The sequence below is a fragment of the Musca autumnalis genome, unplaced genomic scaffold, assembly GCF_047663935.1.
Source record: "Musca autumnalis isolate F117 unplaced genomic scaffold, ASM4766393v1 scaffold_1, whole genome shotgun sequence".
NCBI lineage: Eukaryota > Metazoa > Arthropoda > Insecta > Diptera > Muscidae > Musca > Musca autumnalis.
The window spans coordinates 277,484,926-277,511,998 of NW_027411644.1; the positions used below are offsets into that span (position 1 = coordinate 277,484,926).

At 34.7% G+C, this 27,073-nt stretch overlaps 1 protein-coding gene across 10 annotated transcripts in view; it reads left to right on the top strand.

The window, feature by feature from the left end:
* side (motor axon guidance molcule sidestep) overlaps positions 1-27,073 on the top strand; it is a 704,399-nt gene that overhangs the window by 541,828 nt on the left and 135,498 nt on the right. For all 10 annotated transcript variants that reach the window (XM_073961267.1, XM_073961269.1, XM_073961268.1 and 7 more), the window contains exon 11: positions 12,696-12,834. In XM_073961267.1, the coding sequence (XP_073817368.1) occupies positions 12,696-12,834 (139 nt within the window). The remainder of the gene's footprint in view (positions 1-12,695; positions 12,835-27,073) is intronic.

Genomic DNA, 27,073 nt, shown 5'->3' on the forward strand with positions numbered 1-27,073 from the left:
TGGTTAATAATATAAAGTAAAACTACAACAACAACAAGGCTCTATGATAATATACAAAGTAATAAGTAAGTATTTTACTGAACCTAAAAAGACGTGCCAAGAAACTTCAATGGCAGCATCAACAAGAACATCAGCATATCCTCTCAGTTACGCTTGTTTGTCTGGGTCTACCTTATTGTACTTAACGCAAAAAATATACAACAACAACAAGTTAAAGAGTCATAAACGACTGTCAACGTTGAGAAACATAAAGTTTTCTCCTCTACTTTTTTGTTACAAAATTGGATATTATTTTGTTCCTGTTGTCATCACCTTTCGCTTTACCTCTATAGTTTAATCAAATTTTTTGTTGTCAGAGTTACATGGTTAGGAATGGGATCGGTAGGAGAGGGGTAATGAAATAAGTATGGGTTATAAATGTAATAAAAGTTATGGAGTAGACTTTTAAAACTAATATGACGACAACGAAAAGTTACATTTATAAATTTATGAAAATTATCTCTACACAGAAGTGGTTTTGTAGATTTAAAAAGATAAGCAGGTGAGTTTTTGTATTTTAAAGAGACGTTTTGAAATAAAAATTTAAAATTAAAGTTGTAAGCTAAAAATGTTAATTTTATATAAGGCTTGTAATTTCCAAGAAAGAACATTAAATGTTGTCATAAATTTGAATTCTGAAATTTATAGATGCAGGAACAGTTTTTTAATGAGAAATTCTGAAAAAAATTAACTCAAAGAATTAACAAGAATGAATTGGTCATGGTGAACCACGAAACTGAACAGCAAGGAGGTGGCCGATTAAAAACTACATGAGTTTTGAGAAGCACGGGTTTGCCCGCTGGGCTATATCTGTTTATAAGACAGAGATTACATCTTAATTGACGGTTAGGTGATTCCGCTATGTTCATTAAGTGTCCCAATGCAGTCAAATAATTATTAACAGGACGGCTGAAAATTCCCAAGTTAAAACCAATCGCATTACCTCGTATTTATTCTAAGAACTATTTTTGTATATTTATGATGGCACATGTAGATAATAACTCAATGATAAACAATTATTTTTTACATAGTTACCTTTTCCTATCTGTTTTTTTATTTTGTGTTTGCTCTTATGCTTTAATATACATACATAAGTATATATTATTTGTGTTGTATTAACTTGTATATTTGTTTACATATATCATTAAAAGCTTAGGTATAAGTATCGAGTAAATCGGGCAAATATGTGTAAATATATACTCATTCCCATTAAGACGATACATGTATGTATGTTTTATAGGGAGTTTTTATGTTCCCGGGGTTTTTCCCAGTTAATCCTATTCCAAACACATTATATCCGTTATAATGTAACATTTATTTTTTGTTTCCTAGAAAAACCTATTGTAAAGTCCTTTGATGTTTCCTCAACATAGTCACAATTTTGTATATACGAGTATGTCGGGTGGGGGTGGTAAATTTCTTTTCAGCTATAAGTGTTAAGTGAACATTTTCTTGTTATGGCTTACATTACAGCGAACATAAACAAATTTTGTTGTAATTTTAATAACATTACAACAGTCTTTGACATATTACAAGTAATCAGTATTATATTCTTATGTTTGCTTCTATGTATGAGTATAGGAAAAGGAACAGATATGGTGCTTTGGTTTACCTTATTGTGGCTTATGGCGAAAAAGGAAGATTTTATTTTTGACTATGATTGTTTATTATATTTGTTTGGGGTGCGTCACATAACAACCGTGAAGCGGAGTGGGAAAGTGAGAAGAAAATAAATTAAAGTATATTTAATATTTAATTTATATTTAAATATTAATGCGATTGAGACTGGCGATTGTATTTGTAATATATAGGTGTTTAAGATGAGTGCTAATTACAGGTAATTCCGTTGGCATAAAATCTTTTAATAATTAAAACCGCTAGATTCAGTTACACTAAAACGCTAAATTATGAACCCCCTAAAACTTGAAATCAAAAAATAATGTCATATGAGTGTCACACCAAAATAGTTTCTATGACAACAACTTATAGCGCGGATGTTTTCTTTCCACAAAGAATCCGAATTGTTAATTTTCAGTTAATTCAGTCTCAAATGTGGATAAAATCTTCTATATTGTTTTATGTCAAAAAGTTTTCGTAATACCCCAAGAAAATAACTACAGTTGATCGAAGTAATATTATATGAGGACTGTACCAAAAACAGTGTCTATGACAACAACTTTTGGCGCAGATGTTTTCTGCCCATAAAGATAACAAAAATACCAATTTACAGTTAATTCGGAAAAAAGTATAGGTAAAATCTTCAAAATACGTGAAATAGGGATAATTTTTAATAATTTTTGGTAAGACCCAAAAACAGTGTTTATCCGAAAACAGGTCTCAACCTGTATTAAGGCCAAACTATCTGATCTTTAGTGGTGGAGGTATTGGAAGGAGTGGACCAAAAAACTTCATCTTCGAGTTTTATGTAATATTTGAAGAAATATTGCGATGTGCAAAGATTGGACCATATCGGCTACTCCTTCCAAAAGTTTTCTTGTGCATTAGTCATTTAGTATGGACTTGGTCCCGAAAAAAAATAATCGGCGTAATAAGCACAGCAAGTATTTCCTGCTGTAAAAATTAAAAAAAAGAATGCGAAAGAATCGCTTATAGGACAAAAGATTTTCTGTTGTCTACATAAGCCGTCTTCATATATCTAAGGAACACCAAAAAGACCTCAAGAATTTTCGCTGTCTGCAGAAGACCTTTAAGACAAATGAAAAATTACAATTACTACAAGAACCATTCTGTTGCCAATAAAAGTTATCAAGAGGTATTCTTCTGTCTCAAGAAGACCTCAAGAGGTCTTTTGATGTCTATAGATTTTCTGTGGCCTAGGAATACAATAAGAGCTCATCGGTTGTCTAAAAAATTCCTCAGAATTTCCTCTATTGTCTACAGAAGACTTCGAGAGCCAGCCTGTGGTCTATAGATGATCTCATGATTTATTCTGTTGTTCTCTGGTATATAGAAATCCTCAAGAGGTATAAAGAATACCTCAAGAAATCTTCGTCCGTATCAAGAAAACACATCAAGATGTTTTTTGTTATCTAAATAGATGAATACCTCGATAAGACTTCAAGAGTTCCTCTGCTGTCTCAGTAATACCAAGAACATCCTGTTGCCTTGTTATGTATGCATTCTGTAGCCAATAAAAGACCTTAATAGGGTAACCATAGGAAATAAAAGACCTCGAGAAATCTTCTTCTATCGAAAAGACCTCGAGAATTCTTCCGTTGCTATCATAAACCTCAAAGGGTCTGCTGGTGTCAATAGAATAACTCAAGACGTTTTCTGTTGTCTACACTGTGCAACATTTTTAAGGGGATCAATTCGAACTGAGGATTTTTTGAAAGTACAGACCCAAACGACAAGAAACCCTAGTTGGGTTTCGTTGTGTCAGATCCAGCTCGGATTTTATGGCCCCGTCTAAACATGGTTAAATATTGAGTTTTTAAAGAATTTCGGGGCTATATCTCTGAAACCAATGCGAATCTTCTTCTGACCTCTGAAGCAAATTTGTAGTTAAGGACAAGAATAAAATGTTTGGGGAAATAATGAACTCGAAAAACTACATTTATTGCCTCAAATTTCAAAATATACGCAAAAATTCCATAATTTGTATACATTTCCCACCGTATCTCCAAAACCGTTAATTTTTTCTGAATATTTTCTTTCTGAAAAATATTTCCTGGAATGTAATAAACAACTCTTCAGAACAAGTCATTGTTGTAAAATGCCTCTATGCCGTTGTTTTCAGTACATTTTCCAACGACAATTTAATAAAAATGTCAATAATGTAGTGAAATCCGAAATTCGAGAATAAACTGTTGGTGTGAACTGTGTTTGAAATACGTGTTGTTAAAGATATGATGCAAAATACCGCTAACAACATGAAGTAAGCATTTTAGAGTTTCAGAATGTTCTGAAGAACTGTTTAGAACAAAATTTGGAATATATTTGTAAAAAGTTACTTGGTTCAACTCCCAATATTTTAGCTGATATTGACCAGAATTACAGCAATTATGTAAAATTTTATATATTTTATCGATTTTGATGCCCTAGATGAAATTTTACTTATGTAGTCTGTTCAGAAGATAAGTTCTATTAGCTTAGGGCTACAATACGGCCAAAAACAGCAAAGCCAAATTCCTAATCGTTTCTGATATAAAGACCGATAAATGCAAAAAACTGTAGTTTTAGCCTGGTTTAGATGAGGCCATAAAATCCAAATTGGATCTGACAGGATAAAACCCTACTAGGGTTTTTGTAGTCTCAATATGTACTTTTCAAAAATGCATACCAGAAGTTGTTTGCATTTTCAGTGTTGCATAGTGCTATAGGAGACCGCAAAAGTTAATTTTTAGCCTATTGAATAGCCCTAGAACCATCCTGTGGTCTATAGAAGACATTAAAAGTCTTCTGGTGTCTCTAGAATATCTCAAGAGTCTTCTTTGGTTTATAATAGGTTTCGAGAGGTTTTCAGTTATACATATGAGGCCTATGAATCAATTTGTCTAAAATATCTTATGTTATCTTCCGACAAACTCAAGTAATCTGTACTTGAACCCCTTTTTATCAACAGCAGACTTCATGAAGTCTTCTGCTGTCTCAATAATACCTCGAATCCTCCTTTTGGACATATAGAACCTCAAGAGGTATTTTAAACCCCTTTCGTTGTCAATGAATACCTCAGGATGAAGTTTGCTGTTTGTAAGATCTCATTGGATTTCCTGTGGTCTATAGAAGAACTCAAGAGAATAAATAGACTTCTATTACTCTGAGATTCAAGCCCTGACAAGAACATGAAATTTTTCGGTGGCGGCAAATCCCCTCAACGCCCACTGGTCTAAACCACTGATCTTGTTGAATGGAGCGTAAATACAAATGTTCTGTAATGTCCAGTCCAATTCTTTTTTGACAAATTAAATTGTACTTCCTTGATTTCCAATAATTTTGACTGCGAATAGCCGCTACTATTGCTGAAAAACGTTCTGAAAATGTGGATAAAATCCTAAAAATATTGAGAGGTATCGTTATATTAAACAAAGATCTATGCCACAATTTTTGGTGGAGAATGTTCGTGACTACCAGGAACATCAAATTCCATATTACACCTAACATGGTAGGAAAATGTAGCCTAAATCCTTAAAATATTGAAAATCTAGAGGTACCGTTATATAGTTTATATAGCCAAACGAACACCTATGTCCAAAATTTTTGGTGGAAATGTTTTGTGACCACTAGGAACCCTATTTATCAAATTACAGCTAGGAAAATTTGGCTTAAATCCTATAAATATGGAAAATTAGGAGGAACCGTTATATGGGGGCTATACCACAAAAATAGCTGATATTGTTCATATTCGGTCCATTATTACCCACGGCCCATTATTATTACTGAGTTTGTGCAAAATTTCAGGAACATATCTCAATTTGTTTGCAAGTAATTAATTTAGCGCTGCTGGATCAGTGGCTTCGACTACTGTGCACCGTTATGTTGGCTTACATTTCCTGAGCGTTTCAGGCATGAAAAAATCATCTTATTAAATGGCGTCTTAAGACACGCCGTTCGATAAAAACAATTACATGATTAAATAATGCCCGTTACATAAATCGTAGGGTAATCATTGATGTGAGGGAAGTCGGTCTTGTTCCTTAGACGTTCTCTGTGGGAACATATGCATGTGACGCATTATGCGGCATTATATTCTCTAGTACCCTTATTGTATTGTAAAAGTAGGTATAGTCGCGAAATATTTCACTTAGAAGTCTCAGAATGGTTGTTCACGAAACAGAACACTAGATAGCACCAAATGTCGAGGTATCGATATTTCCATACGGGTCCTAACAAGGTTTTGGCCTCAAGTACATTCGGTTTAGAACGATTTTTTTCTGTCGGACAGTACATCCGCCACTGTTTTGTAGGCGAGTTTATTATTTTTCTGACCGTTTTCTTAGTCATGATGTTGAAATAGGGTTACAGCGACAACGATTGCTCGTCATAGTCGTACCTTAAATCATCCATTGTTCCATACAACCAGTTATTTGGCAGCAATGGGATACTTAAAATTTGCATTAGGAGTATATCTCCTGTACGTGGTGGTGGTTTCCAGGTAGTTGTACATTCTGTGTGACATGTTCGTTTATATTATACGAATATTATTTGTAATGGTAATGTTGAGACTGGTGCTTCTGCTGCTAATACTAATGCCTGGGATGATGCAGATACTGATGGTGTTGTTGTTTGCGTCGTGTGTTTATTTGCAACAACACCAAAAGGGAGAACAAGAAGATGTATAATCTGTAAATCCAAAAAAAGAAATGAAATAAAACAAAGTAAATGACAAACAAGAAAAACTCATTAAAATATTTCAAAATGAAACAACATTACCCCTAACAAGTTCCTTAGGTTTGGTTTGATTGTTTGGTTGACAAGCAGCAGGAAGAGGGGTGGGTGGTGACACACACAAATTACTGTCTTTGGAAGATATATGAATGTCTTTATGTGACACACAAAGAAAAACATAAACAGCAACAGTAGCTTCATAAGATTTACTTTTCACTTGGGGGATAATTATGGAAACAAGTCAACCTGCTTAGCTGCTGCCAACAAGGAGAACTTCAAGCAATGCTCTTAATGTTCGTTGTAAGTGTCTTTGTCCTATTTTTCTTGTTAACGGCGTCAAAGAAAGCAAAAAGAAAATGACTGACGAGCTGGTTGCTGCTGCTTCTACTACTGTAAAGACATAAACAATTGTTTATTTGTCTGGTTGGCTGGCAGCAAATGACATACACATTGACAAATCGCGCGACTTAAATATAAAGATGATGATAAAAGGCCGGAGGTGTAAGAAGAAGTAGCACACAACGCAGACACAACAGTTTACATTGTGTAAGTACGCTTCTAACATGACTTTAATTCGGGTTCCATTAACTAAGATGGTTTTTTCCTGTTGCGCTGTCGGCTTCGTCGTCAACAACAACGACAACAATACTTTCACCCGCCCCTACACTGACTTAATATCCCAACAGTATTCACATTAGTGTAACAATGTCTTTTGTTGTTGTCACTGCTACTGCTGCTGCTGATGATAATCATGTTGTATATCCTTAAATGACAACAACGAAAAAAGAATTCAACCATCAGCAGCAACAACAATAATAACAACAGCTCCTGTTTGTATGAACTTTGACTTAATAATGTCTCTGTTATATTTAAGATTAACTTTTACAAATAAAAATAATGTTAATTAAAACATTGACGCTGCCGCCAACTGCCAAACAAGAGGTGGCGTTACCTGTGCATACATTCTCTCTTGCCATTAGTTGTAATTATTTGCTGGAAATAAACAAATGTAAAGATAAATTATGGTAAATTTGAAATTAAAGGGGAGCTTTCACAATTTTAATGGGAAATATATTATAATCAAATCCCCCAGGAGTGGATTTTTCAGATTTCCATGTTCAATGGACGTTTTATATTTAAATGTAAGTCATATCTTCTCTTCAGACAAATAAGGAATATTTAAAGGTTTATTATTGACGCAAAACTTTCCTTCTTTGATAACAAAAATGACAAAGACAGACACTAGGTTGATTTCGATGGAAAAAATGCTTCAAAAATACTTCAAGTCTGCAAAATTGCATAAATAAAATAAACATTTGTCTATCCAATCACATCTGAAATGTCTGATGGGCTGAATGAACACCAGTGAAACTATGAGAAACAATTAAAAAGTGTCAGTCGGCTTTGCCGACAGATCAAATGTATTTAGGGTTTTTTGGACATTCGATCTTGCGGAGGAGGTACTTACAGGAATGGACCGACTTGGTCCATTATGGAAGTGTATCTTATTTTGGGAGTCATATCTTTTAGATATATATCGCGCCCACTAGTAATTTAAGTGGATAATTGTATAACTTTTGGACCAATATGCCAGGAAGCATGGACTTGTCTACGGGAAACATAGTATCGCCGTAAATAGAACCACAATGAACAGCATCGGTATATATTTCCAAAGGATCTCTGAACAGACCCTAAACGGCACTTAGACACAAATGTTGAACTTTTTTGAGGGAGACTTCCTAAGGAGAGGACCGATATGGACAATTTTAGAAGTTAAACTAAATTTGGACAAAATATTGGACCAAATTGGTTGTCCCGTTCAGAGATATCGAGCATTCCATTTTAGTGACATTTTTTAAATATTGGGGGGAAGTGCCAGAAGTTGTGGGCCGGTACTGCCCATCTTCAAACTGAAACTATGTTTGGACTTAATATGACGAAGGCCAAATTTTCGACCAAATCGATTGATTAGATCGATAGTTATCGTGCTCTCCAACCACTACATATGGTCCTATAGGGGTTTTTAAACCTTTCGGGCTGTATTCTCAAGTAGTATGGACTTGCCACTATTACAATAGCAATTGAGGCAGCTAATGCAAGTTGCTTCAACGAAAATCAAAGTGATTCGAGAGCTGGTCTTAAAGTGAACTTATCCGAAATTTTGTGTGGGACGTTCCCGAAGGCGTAGTTCATATAGTTTATATAAGAACCAGATCTATAACTGGCTTATATATAGGGATGTGTAAAGTATGGTCCAAATCGGTCACTCCCATTAAGAGTTATCGTGCGCACAATTTTTCCGAACTTTTTGAACTTTTGTGGGTGAGGTACATAAAGGAGAGGATCAAAACGGCTTATCTTCGAACCTAAACTAGGTTTGGACAAAATATTACGAGGGATAAATTTCGGACCGAACCAGCAGATCAGTTCCAGAGTTATATTGCGCTCTAACCACTATACACGGTGTAATAGGGTTTTTTGCAACTTTCAGGCTATTTTCTCAAGATGTATGGCCTTGCCCCTGATGAAACTTGTACCGTCGTATGGGGGCGAGTGAATACAAGTTGTTACAACAAAAATCAAAGCGATTTGAGAGCAGGTCCTATACTGAACTTTTCCGAAATTTTGTGTAGGAGGCATCCGAAGGAGTGAACCGATTGAGTCCATATTGGAACTTGATCTAAGTCTGGCAGAAATTTCAAGATGTGAAGAGTATGGACTAAATCGGTTACTCCCTTCTAGAGTTATTGTGCGCACAAATTTTCCGAACATTTTCCATTTTCGAACTTAAACTAATTTTGGACAAAATATTACGATAGTCAAATTTTGGACAGAATCGGTTGATCCGTTCGAGAGTTATCGTGCGCTCCAGCCAGTCAGACAGACAGACGGACGGACTTTGCTAAATCAACTCCAAATTGTCTGAAACGTATTTCGTCCAAACATACTTGGGGTCTAAAACCATTATTTCGTTGAGGCACATTTCACCCGTATAAAAGTGGATATAGCCTCGTTAGCATAAATGCTGAGGGTATACAAATATTGTAGTGGATATAGCCTCGTTAGCATAAATGCTGAGGGTATAAAAATATTGTAGTGGGGACAGTATTAAGGCGTACATAATGATTTTGACACTATCACATCGCTTAACTTCCTCCAACAAAATTATTAAATATTTGAAGGGTTCATTTTAATTTTAACACGTGATCCTGTATCATTTAAGGATATCCTGAAAAGCTCCATAAGTGCTCAGGTTAGCTTTGTCAGGTTTCGAAATTTGTCTGACCGTGAGTTTTTCTGTACGTCTGTCTGCCGGTACGCGTACAGAAGAATAGACTAGAAACGGATTTTTTAAACATTCTTAGTGTACCGCCTTTGGGGATGAATGATGGCACCATGTATACGCCACCATAAACTAATATCAGAAGAAATTACACTCATTTCATATTAATGGCCTGTTTCACTAAGACGATTCGAATACAAATTTGTGCAACCTGCAAGGTGGCGCAAAAGTAAACTTCCGATGTTTTTGGCTGTAATTAAAAAAAGGAAAAACTTTGATTCTTCTTGTGGATTATTTTTATTTGGTCTTTTAACTTTTTTTTTTACATCAAGTCGAGAATATGTTGACAGATAAATGGCCGCCGCCACAGTTTATTGTCATTTAAGCCCTTTTGATGCCATTTTCCATCACTTTGGCCAAAACTTCCGGCGATAGGTCCTCACATTCTTGACGGATATTGTCTTTAAGAGCTGAAAGAGTCTGATGCTTGTTGACATAAACCCGCTACTTCAAAAAGCCCCACAAAAAGAAGTCTGGAGCGGTCAAATCAGGCGATCTTGCTGACCAGTGCAAATCGCCTAAACGGGAAATTAGGCGCCCGGGAAATGCATCCTTCAGCATATCGGTTGTGGCACGTGTGTGGCGTTGTAACGTCCTGTTGGAACCACATGTTTTCCAATCCCAATTCATCAAGTTGCGTCAAAAAGAACTCGTTGATCATTGCTCTGTAGCGCTCACCATTAACAGTAACCGTTTGGACCGCCACGTCTTCGATGAAAAAAGGTCCGATGACTCCTCCAGCGAAAACAGCACACCATACAGTGACTTTGAGCGGGTGTAATGGCTCTTCATGTGATTTTCAGTGCTCCAGAAGCGTAAATTTTGCTTATTTACGTACCCGCTAAGATGGAAATGCGCCTCATCACTCATGATTATTTGTGCCAAAGTTGTACCGATTATTGGTCAAATAAATAGTCACCAATATACCGGCTGTATAACTGACATTAGGGACCAATCTCAAAATTTATAGCATTTTCTGATAGGAGGATTACTTTTGCGCCACCTTGTACTACCAAACTTCTGTTTTTATACCCAACACCACTATGTGGTAAGGGGTATTATGTGTTAGTGCATTTGTATGTAACATACAAAAGGAAGCGAGATAGACCCATAGTTCCTGCTAGGGATATACATAGAATCACTTTCTGAGTCGATTTATGCATGTCCGTCCGTCCGTTCGCAACATACAGGTCGCATTTGTTGACCGATTTCGCTGAAAATTGGAGAATACCATTTATTTAGCCGTCGGAAGATCAAGTTCGAAGAGGGGCTATATCGGTCCAAGTTTTGGTATAGCCCCCATATAACGGTACCTCCCGATTTAAGGTATTTTAAGGATCTTAGCCGCATTTGAGGTTCCCAATGGCCGCGAAATTGCTCCACTAAAAATTGTCAAGGTAGGTCCACGGTTCGGTATAGTCCCCATATAACGATACCTCCCGATTTAAGGTATTTTATGGATCTTAGCCACATTTTTTGCCCAAACTAGCTGAAATTTTACATTTGAGGTTCTCAATGGCCGCGAAATTGCTCCACTAAAAATTGTCAAGATAGGTCCACGGTTCGGTATAGTCCCCATATAAAGATACCTCCCGATTTAAAGTATTTTAGGGATCTTAGCCACATTTTTTGCTTGAACTAGCTGAAATTTTACATATGTGGTTCCCAGTGGCCACGAAATTTCGCCACTTAAATTGAGCCAAATTATATCGAAATCGGTTTAGATTTGGATATAGCCCCCATATATATGTTCGCCCGATTTCACGTATTTGCTGCACCAAACACGCTCTATACGTCCGATTTTGATGAAATTTGGAATGTTTGACTGAATTCGGTCTAGAAATAAGTGTGCCAAATTATATCGAAATCGGTTCCGATTTGGATATAGCACCCATATATATTTTCGGCCGATTTCGTGTATTTTCAGCTCCAAACACGATATATAAGTCCGATTTCAATGATATTTGGAATGTGTGACTGAATTCGGTCTGGAAATAAATGTGCCAAATTATATCAAAATCGGTTAAGATCTGGATATAGCTCCGATTTATATTTTACATATTCACGGTGCGCCTTAACCAACTTTCAACCTGGAAATTTTAGCGGATTCTGAAACTATAATGTTCATAGATGAAAAAAATCAAAGAAACAAAAAAAAAATCAACGGAATGCTTTTTAAATAAATCGCGATCAAGTTCACATGCTTAGGGTTTTCACAATTTTGCCTGGAACCCACAAGTCCTATCGAAATATTATTAGAAAGAATGTTGTAGCTGTGAAAATTCTCTGCAAGATTGACGTTTATGACAATTGACAAGCTTTTACCATTCCTGAGATATAGAAGGTTTTCACAGCTATAAAACTTGCGGTTTCCAAGCAAAATTGTGAATACCTAAAAACCCCTAAAAATGTGATCTTTTATCGCGTTTTATTAAAAAGCGCTACGCCGATTTTTTTTCATTTTTGATTTTTCTCATCTATGAACATTGAGTATCAGAATCCGCAAAAACTTCCCAGATGTAAGCTCCATCCATTTAAAGTTGGTTCAAGATCACCGTTTCACTTCTAGAATGTTAAGTATTGAAAATGGGCTATATCGGCCCACGTTTTTATATAGCCCTATAAAACGGTACTTCCCGTTTTTGGGATTTAATGCCACATTATCCAAACACAAAGGTAAAGATTTTTTTAGGTTGTAGCCAAAGAAAATGGCAGCAATTTGGTGTTTAGTCTTTGTTGGAGATAGAAAATATTTTTGCAGCGAATTGTCGGCACAGGTCCATGTTTTGATATAGTTCAATAGTATGGTACCGGCCGGTTTTCGGCATTTTTAAGTTTTAGCCATATCATCCAACCGAAATTGCTGAAATCTGGTTTCAATATAAGTTCGGCCCTGTCGAACTTATTTCCGTTTTTATTTTTAAATTTTCTTCTTATTAAAATTTGTATATTTTTTTATTTGTAGGGCATGCGTATGTCAGGTGAAAGTTCCGAGATAATGCATCTAACACAATTGGAACGGGAGAGTGCTGGTGCCTATGCCTGTGGTGCAACAAATACTGAAGGTGAAACAAGAAGTTCCAGCATTACCCTGAGGGTGCAATGTAAGTATAATTAAAAAATTCAATTGAGGAAAAAACTATATCCAAATTCCACTAAACTAAGCTCATTATTACGAAATCGTCTTCTATTATAATCTTCTTTTTAAAAAAATATTTATATTGAATTGAATTTCCCCCTGTTTAACTTGTGTTTTGCATTCAATTAAACTTTCAACATTACTTGCAAAGAAAATGTTTGCAAATTAAAATAAAACTTCAACTAATACAGCCATGACAGGCATTCTTTCGATGATGATAGTTCTTAAAGTTAGGGAAACAGGAAAAAAATATTTCTTATTTATGTAGAACACATAGCATTTCTTCTTTCTTTCTTCGAACGCCACGGTATAATAAGAATATAATGCATACTTTTTTTTTCTTTTACAATTTAAACGAAATTGAATGGAAGTGATGAATTACGCGTAAAACTTGAATTTCTTTTCAAGCACAGACTAAGACGTAGAAAAAGAAAATAGATTTTGTTTTGTTTCCTTCGTTGCATCTTTGCATGTGTACGTTCGTTTCCAGAGACTTTGTCGATGTAAAACGTGCCACAACAGCGATGACAACACAATACAGGGACTCAAGGTTGTTCAGCGAAAGAGGAAAACTTTAACGGAAAATTTATTAGAAATATGAGCTATTTCATAAGCGGTTACCATGTATAAGTAATTCTTCAATAAAATTAGAGAAGCTTTAGCTCTTAAGCATAAAATGTCCCGTTTGTAATTTACCTTGAGTTGTATTACCTTAACATTCTGAAACTCGCCATATATGTATATGGATAAAATATGGTAAATTTTATTCCAACATAATTTGCATATGATAATGATGACAATGGCTGGTGATGCGGTTTGGTTTACCTTAATAAAATTATGTGGGGAATAATTCCAACGTTTTCCCCCGAATAGAAACTCGATATGGTTTCATCAAAAGTATTTTTCTGTCAACGTTATCATGCGTTCAACGTTCGTTCGTTCGTTCATTCACCAGGACTTTATTATCGAACACTCTTATTCGCTGGAATATTCAGAAATATAAATTCATCGTTGTACATGGTTACCAATGATGCTGCATCATCATTCACTGGCACCAATGCATGCTGCATACAAGGATCTAGGAGAACTGTTTTTTTTTCGTTATGTGCTTTGGTTTGATTCAGGCATTCACTGTGTGGAGCATCATATTATTGAATCTATGGTAACACCAAATACAATTCAAGGCAATTTCACTCAATCGCACACTCACACACATACATAGATTTTATTATACACTACTTCGTTTGAATGGATTTTTCCGAATACAGCCTCGAGTGTCTGCGTTACATTTCACAATTCAAATTCAAACTGATTTGGAAACTCAATGCGAATCAATTACAGATTAGGTTTTCTTTTTAACGAAATCTTATCATGTTCAAATGGATGTGCACATACATGCTACAATGGGGTGGAACGATTGGTAAACCCCTTACTAACCCAATTTTTATTTAAACCTTATTTTTTCGCCACAAAAATAAATAGTTAAATAAGTAGGTTCGACTTTTAGTAACTACTTATTTTGATGGCAAAAATAAGCACTTTTTTCGCTCGACATGCCCGTGTTAAAACAACGTGTTAGTAAGGGGGTTTGGTAATGAGTATTTTTGCTGGAGGCATAACAGATACTGGGGAATGCCAACAATTCGGCCTTTTATACAAATGATCGATATTTTGCACATAAGGCCTCTAAGATAAGGGACAACGAATTTGACGGAAGGGTTTAAAAGCCAGCATCTAAAAACATTAGCATTAACTGTACACTTCAACTGCTACACAATATTGACACACACGGCTATATATGCAACCGAACGCATATTTATATTTATAAATTTTTGCTTATTTCCTTTTTTACGCCTAATCTTTTTTTCGTTAGGCATATTAGACAACCACGCTACATATTTAGCAGTCGGCTTACCATTCGTCGCAGCGAATTAGCAACCGAGGGTGTTTTTGTGATTAGAGTTGCCAACGCAGTAATAAAAAAAGTGTAATTTAATGTCAAAATGCCGCCATCATATGGTAGAAAGTAAAGAATACTAATTATTATTGTTTAAAAATAAAAAAATATATATTATACAGCTTTACCAACAATTCACATGTCCTTTGAACGAAAAAGTGGAATTAATTATATCGTGATTTTTAATGCATTACACTGGTGACCCCGATCTCAAAACAACTGTTTGCTGAAAACCTGGCTAAGCCGTTGAAACTTTCTTGCTTATTCTCTTTTCTGATATGTGTTGATCATGTGTGCTGCAAAATATGAGTATGCGTGTCCGATGCTGTTTTATTATAGCAACAATATCAAATAGCATCAGAATCGCTAGCAATATTTTCGTGAAATTTGTTGCTACGTGTTGCCGTTTTTCATTGTTGCTAAGCATATTTTGGAGAAATTTTAGCAGGCAAAGCTGCAAATATTCGGTGCTTTTGCTAATATGGCGTTCGCATTTTAAACTCTGTGGAGGTAATGTAACCTGGTGCTGCCCTCTACCATGTATTTTGGCGCAAAAAAGATTAATCTCATTCCTTTAACGGATGTTACCTCATGAAGGCTGCCGACCGTGAAACCACGTCGGAAAACAATTAGTTTTTAAATAATTCTCGTTGTTGAAAATTTTTTTTATTAAAACATGCTAACAAAATTGACGTAGGTGAACAAAATATTTGTTTAAAAAATCATTATGTTAAAAATTTAAAATAAAATTCAAATTTTTTGTCCACATTTGTGATTTATTTTAATCCATGTTGGGGATTATGTTTAAGTCCACGTTGGTGACAAAATATATATTTTAAAAAATCCACGTTGTTAAATAAATATTTTTAGAACAAGTAAAAAAGTATCAGTCGGCCTATATAAAATAAAACTTTGATCTACGGACAGATCGACAAAATTGTTGAACTTTTGTGGGGGAGGTAACATAAAGAGGAGATCGATATCGGCCATTTTAGAAGTTAAACTAAATTTGGACAAAATATTAGGAGATACAACGTTTAGATAAATTTGATTGCCCCGTTCAAGCGATATGGTGAAATGTTTTAAATATTGGAGGGAAGTACAGGACTTTGTTGCCAATCTTCGAACTGAAACTAAATTTGGACAGCTTTTGGGCTGTTTTCTCAAGAAGTATGGACTTGCCCCAGAAAGAGCATTTACCATCGTATGCATGTTGCTTCAGCAGAAATCAAAGTGATTCGAGAGCAGGTCATAAAGTGAATTTATTTAGGAGGTACCCGAATGAGTAGAAAAAATAGTGCATATTCCAACCTGATATACATATGGCAGATGTATTAGGACGTATAAAGTATGGACCAAGTCGGCCACTCCCTTCAAGAGATACCGTGCGCACAATTTTTCCGAACATTTTTGAACTTTTGTTGGGGAAGTACCTGAAGGTGTGGACCGATATGGCCTATCTTCAAACTAATACTAAGTTTGGATAAAATATTAAGAAGACCACATTTTGAACCGAATCTGAAGATCCGTTCAAGAGTTATCTTGCGCTCCAACCACAACACACGGTGTCATAGGGGTTTTTTGTACTTATCAGGCTTTTTGCTCAGGAAGTATGGACTTGAAACTTGTACCGTTGTATTGGGGGGGGGCGGCGAATACAAGTTGTTACAACAAAAATCAAAGCGATTTGAGAGCAGGTCCTAAGCTGAACTTTTCGGAACTTTTGTGTGGGAGGTACCCGAAGAAGTGGAACGAATGAGTCCATATTGGAACTTCATCTAAGCCTGGTAGAAATTTCACGATGTGCAAAGTACGGGCCAAATCGGTTACTCCCTTCAAGAGTTATTGTGCACACACATTTTCCGAACATTTGCGAACTTTTGTGGGGGAAGGAGAGGACCGTATAACCCATCTTCTAACTTAATGTAAGTTTGGACAAAATATTACGAAAGCCATATTTTGAACCGTATCGGTTGATCCGTTCGAGAGTTATCGTGCGCACCAGCCAGACAGACATTGTTAAATCAACTTCAAATTGTCTGAAATAGTTTTAAAAAATCCAAGTTGGTGAAGAAATAGTTAAAGCCAGCAAGGAAAGGATCAAAGTCGGGCGGGGCCGACTACATGATACCCTACACCACTGTGAATATGTAAAATATATATGGGAGCTATATCCAAATCTTAACCGATTTTCGATATAATTTCCAGACCGAATTCAGTCACACGTTTAAAATTTCATTGAAATCGGACTTATATAGCGTGTTTGGTGCAGCAAATACTCGAAATCGACCGAAAATATATATGGGAGCTATATCCAAATCTGAACCGATTTCGATATAATTTGGCACATTTATTTCTAGACCAAATTTCATCGAAATCAGACATATATAGCGTGTTTGGTACAGAAAATACGTGAAATCGGCCAAAAATATATATGGGAGCTATATCCAAATCTAAACCGATTTCGATATAATTTGGCACACTTATTTCTAGACCGAATTCAATCAAACATTCCAAATTTCATCAAAATCGGACGTATATAAAGTGTTTGGTGCAGCAAATACGTCAAATCGGCCGAAAATCTATATGGGAGCAATATCCAAATCTGAACCGATTTTCATCAAAAGCAATAGCGTTCTTCCTATGGCTAACAGAAATGCAGTCCCAAATTTTCAGCTGAATCGGACGACAAATGCGAACTGAACGTTGCGAATAAAAATACATGGACGGACGGACGGACATGCATAAATCGACTCAGAAAGTGATTATGTGTATATCCCCAAAAGGAACTATGGGTCTCTTTCGTTTCCTTTTGTATGTTACATACAAATACACAAAGACATAATACCCCTTACCACTGTGTGGTGTAGGGTATAAAAAGCCATGTGGTGAAGAAATATTAAAAAAACACGTTGGTTAAATTTAAAGAAAATCGACGTTGGTGACATTAAAAAAATCCAAGTTGACGAATAAATATTTTATTAAAAGTCCATGTTGTTGAACAAATATGTTTTAAAAGCCCACGTTGGTGAACAAATATTTTTTAAAAGTCCACGTTGGTGAACATATATTTCTTCAAAAACCTACGTTAGTGATCAAATATTTTTTTTTTTCAAATTCATGTTGCAGACAATGTATATTTTTAAAAAATCTACTTCGGAAAAAAGTATTTTCTAAAATGATCACTTTGGCAAAAAAATATTTTTTAATCCATTTTTTTTAAAAAAGATCACTTTAGCGAAAAACATATTTTTTAAAACCATTTTTTTAAAAAAACACACGTCGGTGGAAATAGATTTCAGTAGTTGAAAAATATTTTTTTAATCAACAAATATTAATTTCGCTCGATATGATCTTGTTAAAATAATGTGTAGGTAGGGGGTTTTGTAATGATTATATTTGCTGTGACACAATACATCCTGAGGAATGCCAATAATTCGGCCTTTTTATTACTAGTGATCGATTGATTTTCCATATAACGCTGCTAAGATAAGGGACAAAGGACTTGAAGAGAGAAATAGTTTATTATAATATATTGAGGTTTTAAAGATCATCAGGTATGTTCTGTGACACACTTCACCTCTCACTTCACGCCTCCAGCATTCTGCTCATCACATTTACTCCTATTTTTTCAAAATTTCTTGGGGCTAAGATTCATTAGGTTATTTAAAAAGAGGAGTACATCCTAGTCCGTCCATAAAATACTGGAATGAACAAAATGCTTGAGACGTGAAGTGAGAGGTGAAGTGTGTCTCAGAACATATCCGTATATTTTTATTCACCCTACAACATATCCGTATATTTTTATTCACCTTACCACTTACATTCCACTCCAATACACATTCATATGTAAATCGATTTTTGCATGTATGTAAAGTTTGCTGTCTTATCTGAAACACACGCACAAACTCACTCACATGCACACTTACAAATGTCAAATGCTGATTCTGTTGCTTTTGTTGTCTTTGACAGTAAATCGTATTCCCAAACGTTTGAAATACGACATTCGCAAAGAGAGTTTCAAAGCTTCAGAGTAGACGACAACAACAGCCACAGCAACAACTACAAATAAGAATAATAATAATAAACAACAGCAGGGATATCCAACGAGTCTAAATGTAAATTCTGCAAAACGTTTAGATAAGAAATCTTCTTAACATGTTCGACATGTTCGGTATTCTTTTGGACACATCTCTTTTTTTTGGGGGGCTTTTCAGCTGAATTTTTCTTTGTTCATTTTGTTGGAATTATCTTGGACAGTGTAGTTTATATTATAGCCTATTTTAAGGGGAAAAGCTTAAACTTAATGCCTCATTCGAGGTCATGGTTTTGCAAGGGAAAATATATATTTAAATATTTGAGGTAAACTTTAAGACTTTTACAAGGAAGAGAATGTCCAAAATTGTTGAATAAAATGCGGCGTCTAATAATTTTGAGTATTGTCTTGAGAATTTATATCGAAGGTTGAACTTGTGATAGTAAACGGAGTTTGCTTGTGTTATCTGTTGTATTTACATCTGATCAACATCTAGCTTCCGTCCTGTGTTATATATTTTGTTGCAACATTGAGGCGAGTGGGTACCTTTGCTATTGCAAGGAAATGGTGGGAATCGATGCTCGCTCTTTGAATCGATCAGACATCTAACTCAATGGAAGTGTGTCTTCCGTCTATCATTGATTTCTCATTTCTGCATCTGGAGATATTCACGTGGCTTTTGTAGGTGTAGTAGCCTGGTGCTGTTCATTGCTATGTTTTTGCAGCCACAAAATCCATCAACCCCATTCCGTTGTCGGATGTTATCTCATTAAGGCAGAAATAGCCGACCGTTAGATCAAAGATATGTTCCGTCCCAAAGTATTTTTTGCAAACCCAGGATGGTAAAAGTATTTTCTTTTAAAAATCCAGTTTGGTTATATTCTTTTATATATTCTTTAAAAAAAAATCAACGTTGGTAAAAAAATATTTTTTTAAAAAAATCCTCGTTGTTGAAAAAATGTTTTTAAAAAATCCACGTTAGTGAAAAATATTTTTTAAAAAATCAACGTTGTGGAGAAAATATTTTTAAAAAAAATGCACTTCGGTGAGAATTTTTTTTTTAAATCCACGTTGGAGAAAAAATAGTTGGTGATAAAATATTTTCTAAACAATCCACGTTCGTGAGAAATTATTTTTCAAAACATCCACGCTGGTGAGAAAATATTTTTAAAAAATACACGTTGGTGAAAAATATTTTTTAAAAAATCAACGTTGTGGAGAAAATATTTTTTAAAAAATGCACGTTGTTGAGTTTTTTTTTAAAAAATGCACGTTTGTGAGTTTTTTTTTTTTAAAAATCCACGTAGGTGAGCAAATAGTTTTTAAAAAACCAACGTTGGTGATAAAATATTTTTTTTAAAAATCCACGTTGGTGAGAAAATATTTTTTAAAACGTCCACGTTGAAATAAATCCACGTGAAATAATATTTTGTTTTAAATCCAAGTTGGTGAAAAAATATTTTTTTTTAAATATTCACGTTGTTGAAACAATATTTATTTAATATATCCACGATGTTTAAACAATATTTATTATGTATATCCACGTTGGTGAAAAAATAGGTTTTAAAAAAATTCACGATGGTGGAAAATATTTTTGGTTAACAATTTTTTAAATCCGCGTTGATAAAAAATATATATTTTTTTCTTTAAATACCAAAGTTGGTGAAAAATATTTTTTTTTTTTAATATCCACGATGTTGAAACAATCTTTATTGCTGAAACAATTTTTTTATTTATTTATTTATTTATTTCAAATATTTATTATAATAAAAAATTACAATAAAATTATATAAAAAATAGCACTAGCATCTAAGGCTATCGGCTAAATGAAACAATTTTTATTTAATATCCACGTTGGTGAAAAAATATTTTTAACGTTCGAGATTTTTTTTAAATATTCACCCTGATAAAAAATATTTTTAAATATTGGTGAAAAGATATTTTTTTTAAATACACCTTGACAAAAATATATTTTTTTAATATCACCAACTTGAATATTATTTTTCTAAGAAAATACTCTTTGGTGAAAAAAAGTATTTAAACAAATCTACGCACGTTTATCAGTAGTTTTCGGTAAGAAGGCTTTTGAACTCAAAATGTCAGATTGCAGACAATTCGAAAGGAAAATGTAAATCTTCGCAACACGCGAAACGGAAAGGCGACAAATTCTTTTTTTATTTTTCAATTGTATTTTCATTCGGTTCTTTTGCGATGGGTAATTTCATTATTTTCGTAACAAACGTCTTCAGGGGGTTTCATTTGTTCTCCATTTCAATTTTAAATAAAAATAAATAAAATAAAAATAAATAAATAAGTTTTTAATTTTTGTTTGGTGTTTTTAGTAAAAGGTGAACTAACAACCATGACGTTCGATGTTTCTAGGTGTGCCTAATGATCATCATAGGTACTCTTCGCTTTTTATACCCTCAGCATTTATGCTAACGAGGGTATATACACTTTCATACGGGCATAATGTGCCTCACTGAAATAATGGTTTTAGACCCCAAGTTTGTTTGGACGAAATCAGTTTCAGACAATTTGGTGTCGATCCGTCCGTCCGTCTGTCTGGCTGGCTGGAGCGCACGATAACTCTCGAACGGATTAACCGATTTTGTCCAAAGTTTGGCTTTCGTAATATTTTGTGCAAACTTAGTTTAAGTTCGAAGATGGGTCATATCGGTCCACTCTGTCGGGTACCTCACCCTCAAAAGTTCAAAAATGTTCGGAAAAATTGTGCGCACGATAACTCGAGAAATTCTACCAGACATTCTTCGGGTACCTCCCGCACAAAATTACGAATAAGTTCACTTTAAGACCCCCTCTCGAATCGCTTTGATTTTTGTTGTAGCAACTTGTATTCGAGGGTACAAGTTTTTTTTAGGGGCAAGTCCATACTTCCTTAGAATATAGCGCAAGACAACTCTCGAACGGATTAACTGATTTGGTCCAAAATTTGGCCTTCGTAATATTTTGTCCCAACATAGTTTAAGTTCGAACATAAGCCATATCGGTCCATTCCTTCAGGTACATCCCCCACAAAAGTTCAAACATGTTTGGAAAAAATGTTTGCACGATAACCCTTAAGGGAGTGACCGATATAGTCCTTACTTTACACATCCTAATATATCTACCAGATACAGATCAGGTTCGAATATGGACTATCACACACAATTACGGATAATTTCACTTTAAGACCTGTACTCGAATCACTTTGATTTTTTTGAAGCAACTTGTATTCGCTGCCTCAATTACGACGGTAATATTTTTTCAGGGACAAGTCCATACTTCTTTAGAGAACAGCCCGAAAGGTGTAAAAACCCCTATGGCACCATATGTAGTGGCTGAAGAGCACGATAACTCTCGAACTAACCGATTTCTCGAACTAATGTGGCCTTCCTGATATTTTGTCATACTTTCAGGTCGAAGATAGGCAATACCGGTCCACAACTTCCGTTAGTTCCCCCGAATATTTATAAAATTTCACTTAAAGGGTATACACGATATCTCAGAACAAATTTGTTCCATACGTTGAATCTCCTTTTATTTTGTCCAAATTTAGTTTAACTTCTAAAATGGAGGTACCTTAGGGTACCTACTCCACAAAAGTTCAACATATGTGTCTAAGTGGAGTTTAAGGTCTGTTCGAAGATCCTTTGGAAATGTATGCCGATGTTGTTCGTTTTTGTCCTGCTTACAACGGTATTATGTTTTTCGTGGACAAGTCCATGCTTCCTGGCATGCTGGTCCATAAGTTATATGATAACCCACTGAAATGACTAGTGGGCGCGACATCTATCGAAAAGATATGACTCCCAAAATAAGACAAATTGAAATGACTAGTGGGCGCGATATCTATCAAAAAGATATGACCTCCAAAAAAAGATCCAGTTCCATAATGGACTATGTCCGTCCATTCCTTTAAGTACCTCCTCTGCAACACTTTTGAACTTTAATCCTAAGCCATATTTTCGTCGCCAAGTTTAAATGTCCAAAAAAAGTCCACAAAAAAATGAAAAGACCATAAATACATTCGATCTGACCGTAGATGAAAGTTTTAATTCACATAGGTTGAGGGTATATCTCTGTCGGCAAAGTCGACTGATACTTTTTTTACCTGTTCAGGGGCAAGTTTATATTTCATGAGAAAATGTCCGAAAGCCGTAGAGCTTCATGTGTATTTGCTCCGGACGAATCAGCTGATTCGATCAAAAGTTTGGCCTCCGTAACATTTTATCCAATTTAGTTTAAGTTCGGAGAAGGGCTATATCGGTACCTCCCCCTTAAAATTCTAACAAAATTCACTAAAATGGTACGCACGCCTATCTTGAAATTATCTTCAAATTTAGTTTACCTTCGAAAATTGTCCATATCGGTCTAAGGAGAAGAAGACGGTCTGTTCGGAATTTATACCGATGCTTCTCCATGTGGTCCTGTTTACAGAGATAATATATTTTTCATTCAAAACACGTCCAAAAAGGCCACAAAATCTAAAAACCGCTAATAGAGATTTATCGGGGAAAAGGATTTTGGTTGCTTAGCAGGTATTCGATTCGATATTGTCAATAGATGAAAGTTCCAATTCACACAGGTTGAGGGTATATATCTGTCGGCTTTGCCGACAGATACTTCTCTGCTTGTTATTTAATTTGTACCTTCCTTGCCGTGACATGTGGACACTTCTAGTATCACTAAGCTTCACCCCACGGACGGACTACTGATAATCCACACAACAAATTTTTAAATGAGTCTAAAATAAGCTTTCCGTACCTTTTTTCGTTCTCGTCGCAAATCGATAATGTCAATCTTGAAATGTTTGATGTTCCAAGCATTTAGACATTGACCAAATTGTGAATATTTTAGATCACAGATAATAAAATATGGTATGAATTTCCCAAAGCATTTCTATTTCGTTCATTTCGCTTCCTCTACTTGTGGCATGAAGTGGTTATCTTTTTTTCCAATATCTGCTAGTTCAGCATCGAAAAATCTCCGAAAAAGATTGTAATTTTCCAACGGCCTTCTATGCTCAGCAAAGGATATAAATGATAATGAAAAGGGAGGGAGGCAATGTTTTTGGTGATGCTGCTTTTTTCTTTCAAAAAAAAAATAGAGAACAGCTCATTGAACTATTGCTTTTGATAAATGTCCTTGGGACAAGATATTCAATGTTCAATGAGCCTGCCATAACCTTGTACTCATTGATGTTATTAGCATCGTTGGTTTGTTGCGAATCTTTCGCCAAGTGTTAAAGGTAGATGACATATCGTAATTTTTATTTTTGCCGGTTTTATTTTCGGTGTTGGATTTCTAGGCAATGGAAATTGCTTTTCTCTTATTTGCAATGAATGGCTTTGATTTTGTTCGTTCGTACATATTATTTGGCAATATGTTTTTGTGTGTGAGTGTGTCTGTTATCCTTTTGTTTTTTGGCTTTCTTCGACATTTCGGCTTGGTTGGCTTTGTTTTGCCATAAATCATGGTTGTTATTAGTACTTGTTATGTGTGCAAGTGTGTCTGGGTTGCTTTGTATTGGTTTTTTTCTTGCGGTCCAACACCCCTCCCCTCCCAACCACAAGACTTTATGGTGTGTTTATGATTACCATCGAAAGAAAGAAAACCTAAGGTGTTCACCATATATGTATGTATATGTATGAATGATGACGATGGTGATGGTGGATGATTGTAATGGGGGTTGGACAGGGGGTGAGTGTGAACAATTGAAGCGTGCATTTGACGCTGATTTGTTATTTTCGATTTCCATAAAAACCTTAACCGTTTGTCGCCCGACAAAATGCAAGTCCTCCAGCAAACAAGCAAGAACAATTTCAAGTACTTGTACATAGAAGTGTGTGACTGAGTAGGTTAGGTGTGTGAAAGTGGTGCGTGTGTGTGTTTGTAAGTGCCATTGTGTTTAAGTATTTATGCATATGCAGATCAAAGAGATTTTCAACGTCCTTTTATGTGAAGTATTGTGCGAAGCGTTTAATTAGAAAACAGTATAAATGCTTTGAGCAAAAGTGTCGTCTTCAAGTGGGTTGAGGAAAAATTGGTGGCGCATGTTATTCATATGTGTCGGGGCAAAATGAAATTGATGAGAGCAATATGTAAAGGGAATCGTTTTATGCTTTAATTTGTAGAAAATTGTTTTTGTTTTCATTTTGTAAAAAGGCCTTAGGATAACGATTTGAAGTGAATTATCTGGTGTAAAATTTCAATAATAGAATTAATGGTTTATTGTGTATGGATTTAGAATATACACATATGAAGACCTACATATTTTTATATCACAAGTGAAATATTGGTCTGAAATATACACACTCTGGCACCCATTTACCCCCTTCTTCTTCTTTCATAAATTTTGCAATAAATAAATCAATAATAATATTGTGTTATCTATTGTTTCAGTTTTGTTTTTATTGCCAAAACTGGATATTTTTAAAAATCATTTTGTTTCCTTTCCATAAATACAGAATTTTTTTTGTTAAACCTTGTTAAGGTAATATTTAGAAAAAATAACAACAACATGTTTGATAATCACTTGTACAATGTACGCTACATTAAAATTCATTAAGCAATATAAAATTTATTACATTTTATATATACAAATGTATATACATACATATGTATGTATCTATGCCTCTGTGCAATAACTCCTAAAACAACAACAAAAAACAAGAACATGCAAAAACTTGTTTACGGAAATATATATTTAAAATTATTTCGTTTTTATTATACAATAAAAAACAATTTATGGATTAGTTTACTTTTCAAAACTATATCCACTTGTAGTAAATTCATAATAAATCAGAAAATACCAACAACAACAACAATGAGAAGAAAAATAAGACCGACAACAATCGAAATTGTATGGAAATTCAAATAATAGATAACTAAATTTGATTTTTAAAAAGTTAAGCAATTAAAAAGGGATAATAAATTGTTAGAAGTTTTTTTTCACATAAAACATTCTTGCAAACATACATATGTACATGCAGAGATATGTGTGTACACCTGGACAATGAAATAGTAAGCCTTCAAATTAAAATATCAAATGAATTTAATTCCTTAAAAAAGCAAAACAAATGTTTACATAAAATAGATAGGAATGAGATATTGCAAAGCACGGTGCTCTTGAACCAACTTTAAGTGGAAGGTGCTTACACCTGGGAAAAATAAAAAAACAAAAAATCCTCGGAGCGCTTTTTAAATAAATCGCGGTCAAAGTTCACATTTTTAGGTTTTTACGATTTTGCTGGGAAACCGCAAGCCCCATCAAAATGGAATGGAATGTTTTGTAGCAGAGAAAATTCTCTACAAGATTGTCCTTTATGATGATTTCGTATGTTTTACCATTTTTGAGATATAGAAATTCAAATTTTGAAAATTTAAGGACTGTGTATCGTCTCCTTACTACTTTGGCTTAAGTAAGCACTTTAAAATAGAGAGAATTGGAAATAGAGAGAATTGGAGATCATTTCTTAGTTCGGTCTATGGAACAAATGTTCTGTAATAGGCCGGCTAAGTAAAAAAGTAGGTATCGTCTTCTTATAAAACAAGGCCATGACTGCAATTTCCCAACATAAACTGACATATCTCAAGCAAATCGAGAAAACCTAACAAAAAAGCCTAAAAATGTGACCTGAACTTGTATATCTCAAAAATGGTAATACCTAGGAACAAAGTATAACGATCAATCCTCTGGAGAATTTTCACAGCTACAACATTCTTTTAGTCCCATTTCGATAGGACTTGCGGTTTCCGAGCAGAATCGCGAAAACCTAAAATAAACCTAAAAATGTGAAATTTGACCGCGATTTAAAATCCCTTCAGCTATTTTTCTAGTTTTTGGATTTTTCTCATCTATGAACATTGCTGTTTCAGAATACGCCAAAACTTCCCAGGTGTAAGAGGTTTTTATTTAAAGTTAGTTAAGGCACACCGTACATGACATTTTTTTATAAGGAGGCGATACAGTCAGTGCATTGTCCCAATTTGAACTTATATATCTCAAAAATGGCAAAACCAACTACAATATCATAAAGATCAATCTTGTAGAGAATTTGAACAGCTACAATATTTTCTCTAATCCCATTTCGATAGGACTTGCGGTTTCCCAACAAGTGAAAACTTAAAAAAATCCTAAAAATGACAACATGAATCGCAATTTATTTAAAAAGCGCTCATGCGATTTTTTTTTTTTGGTTTATTGAT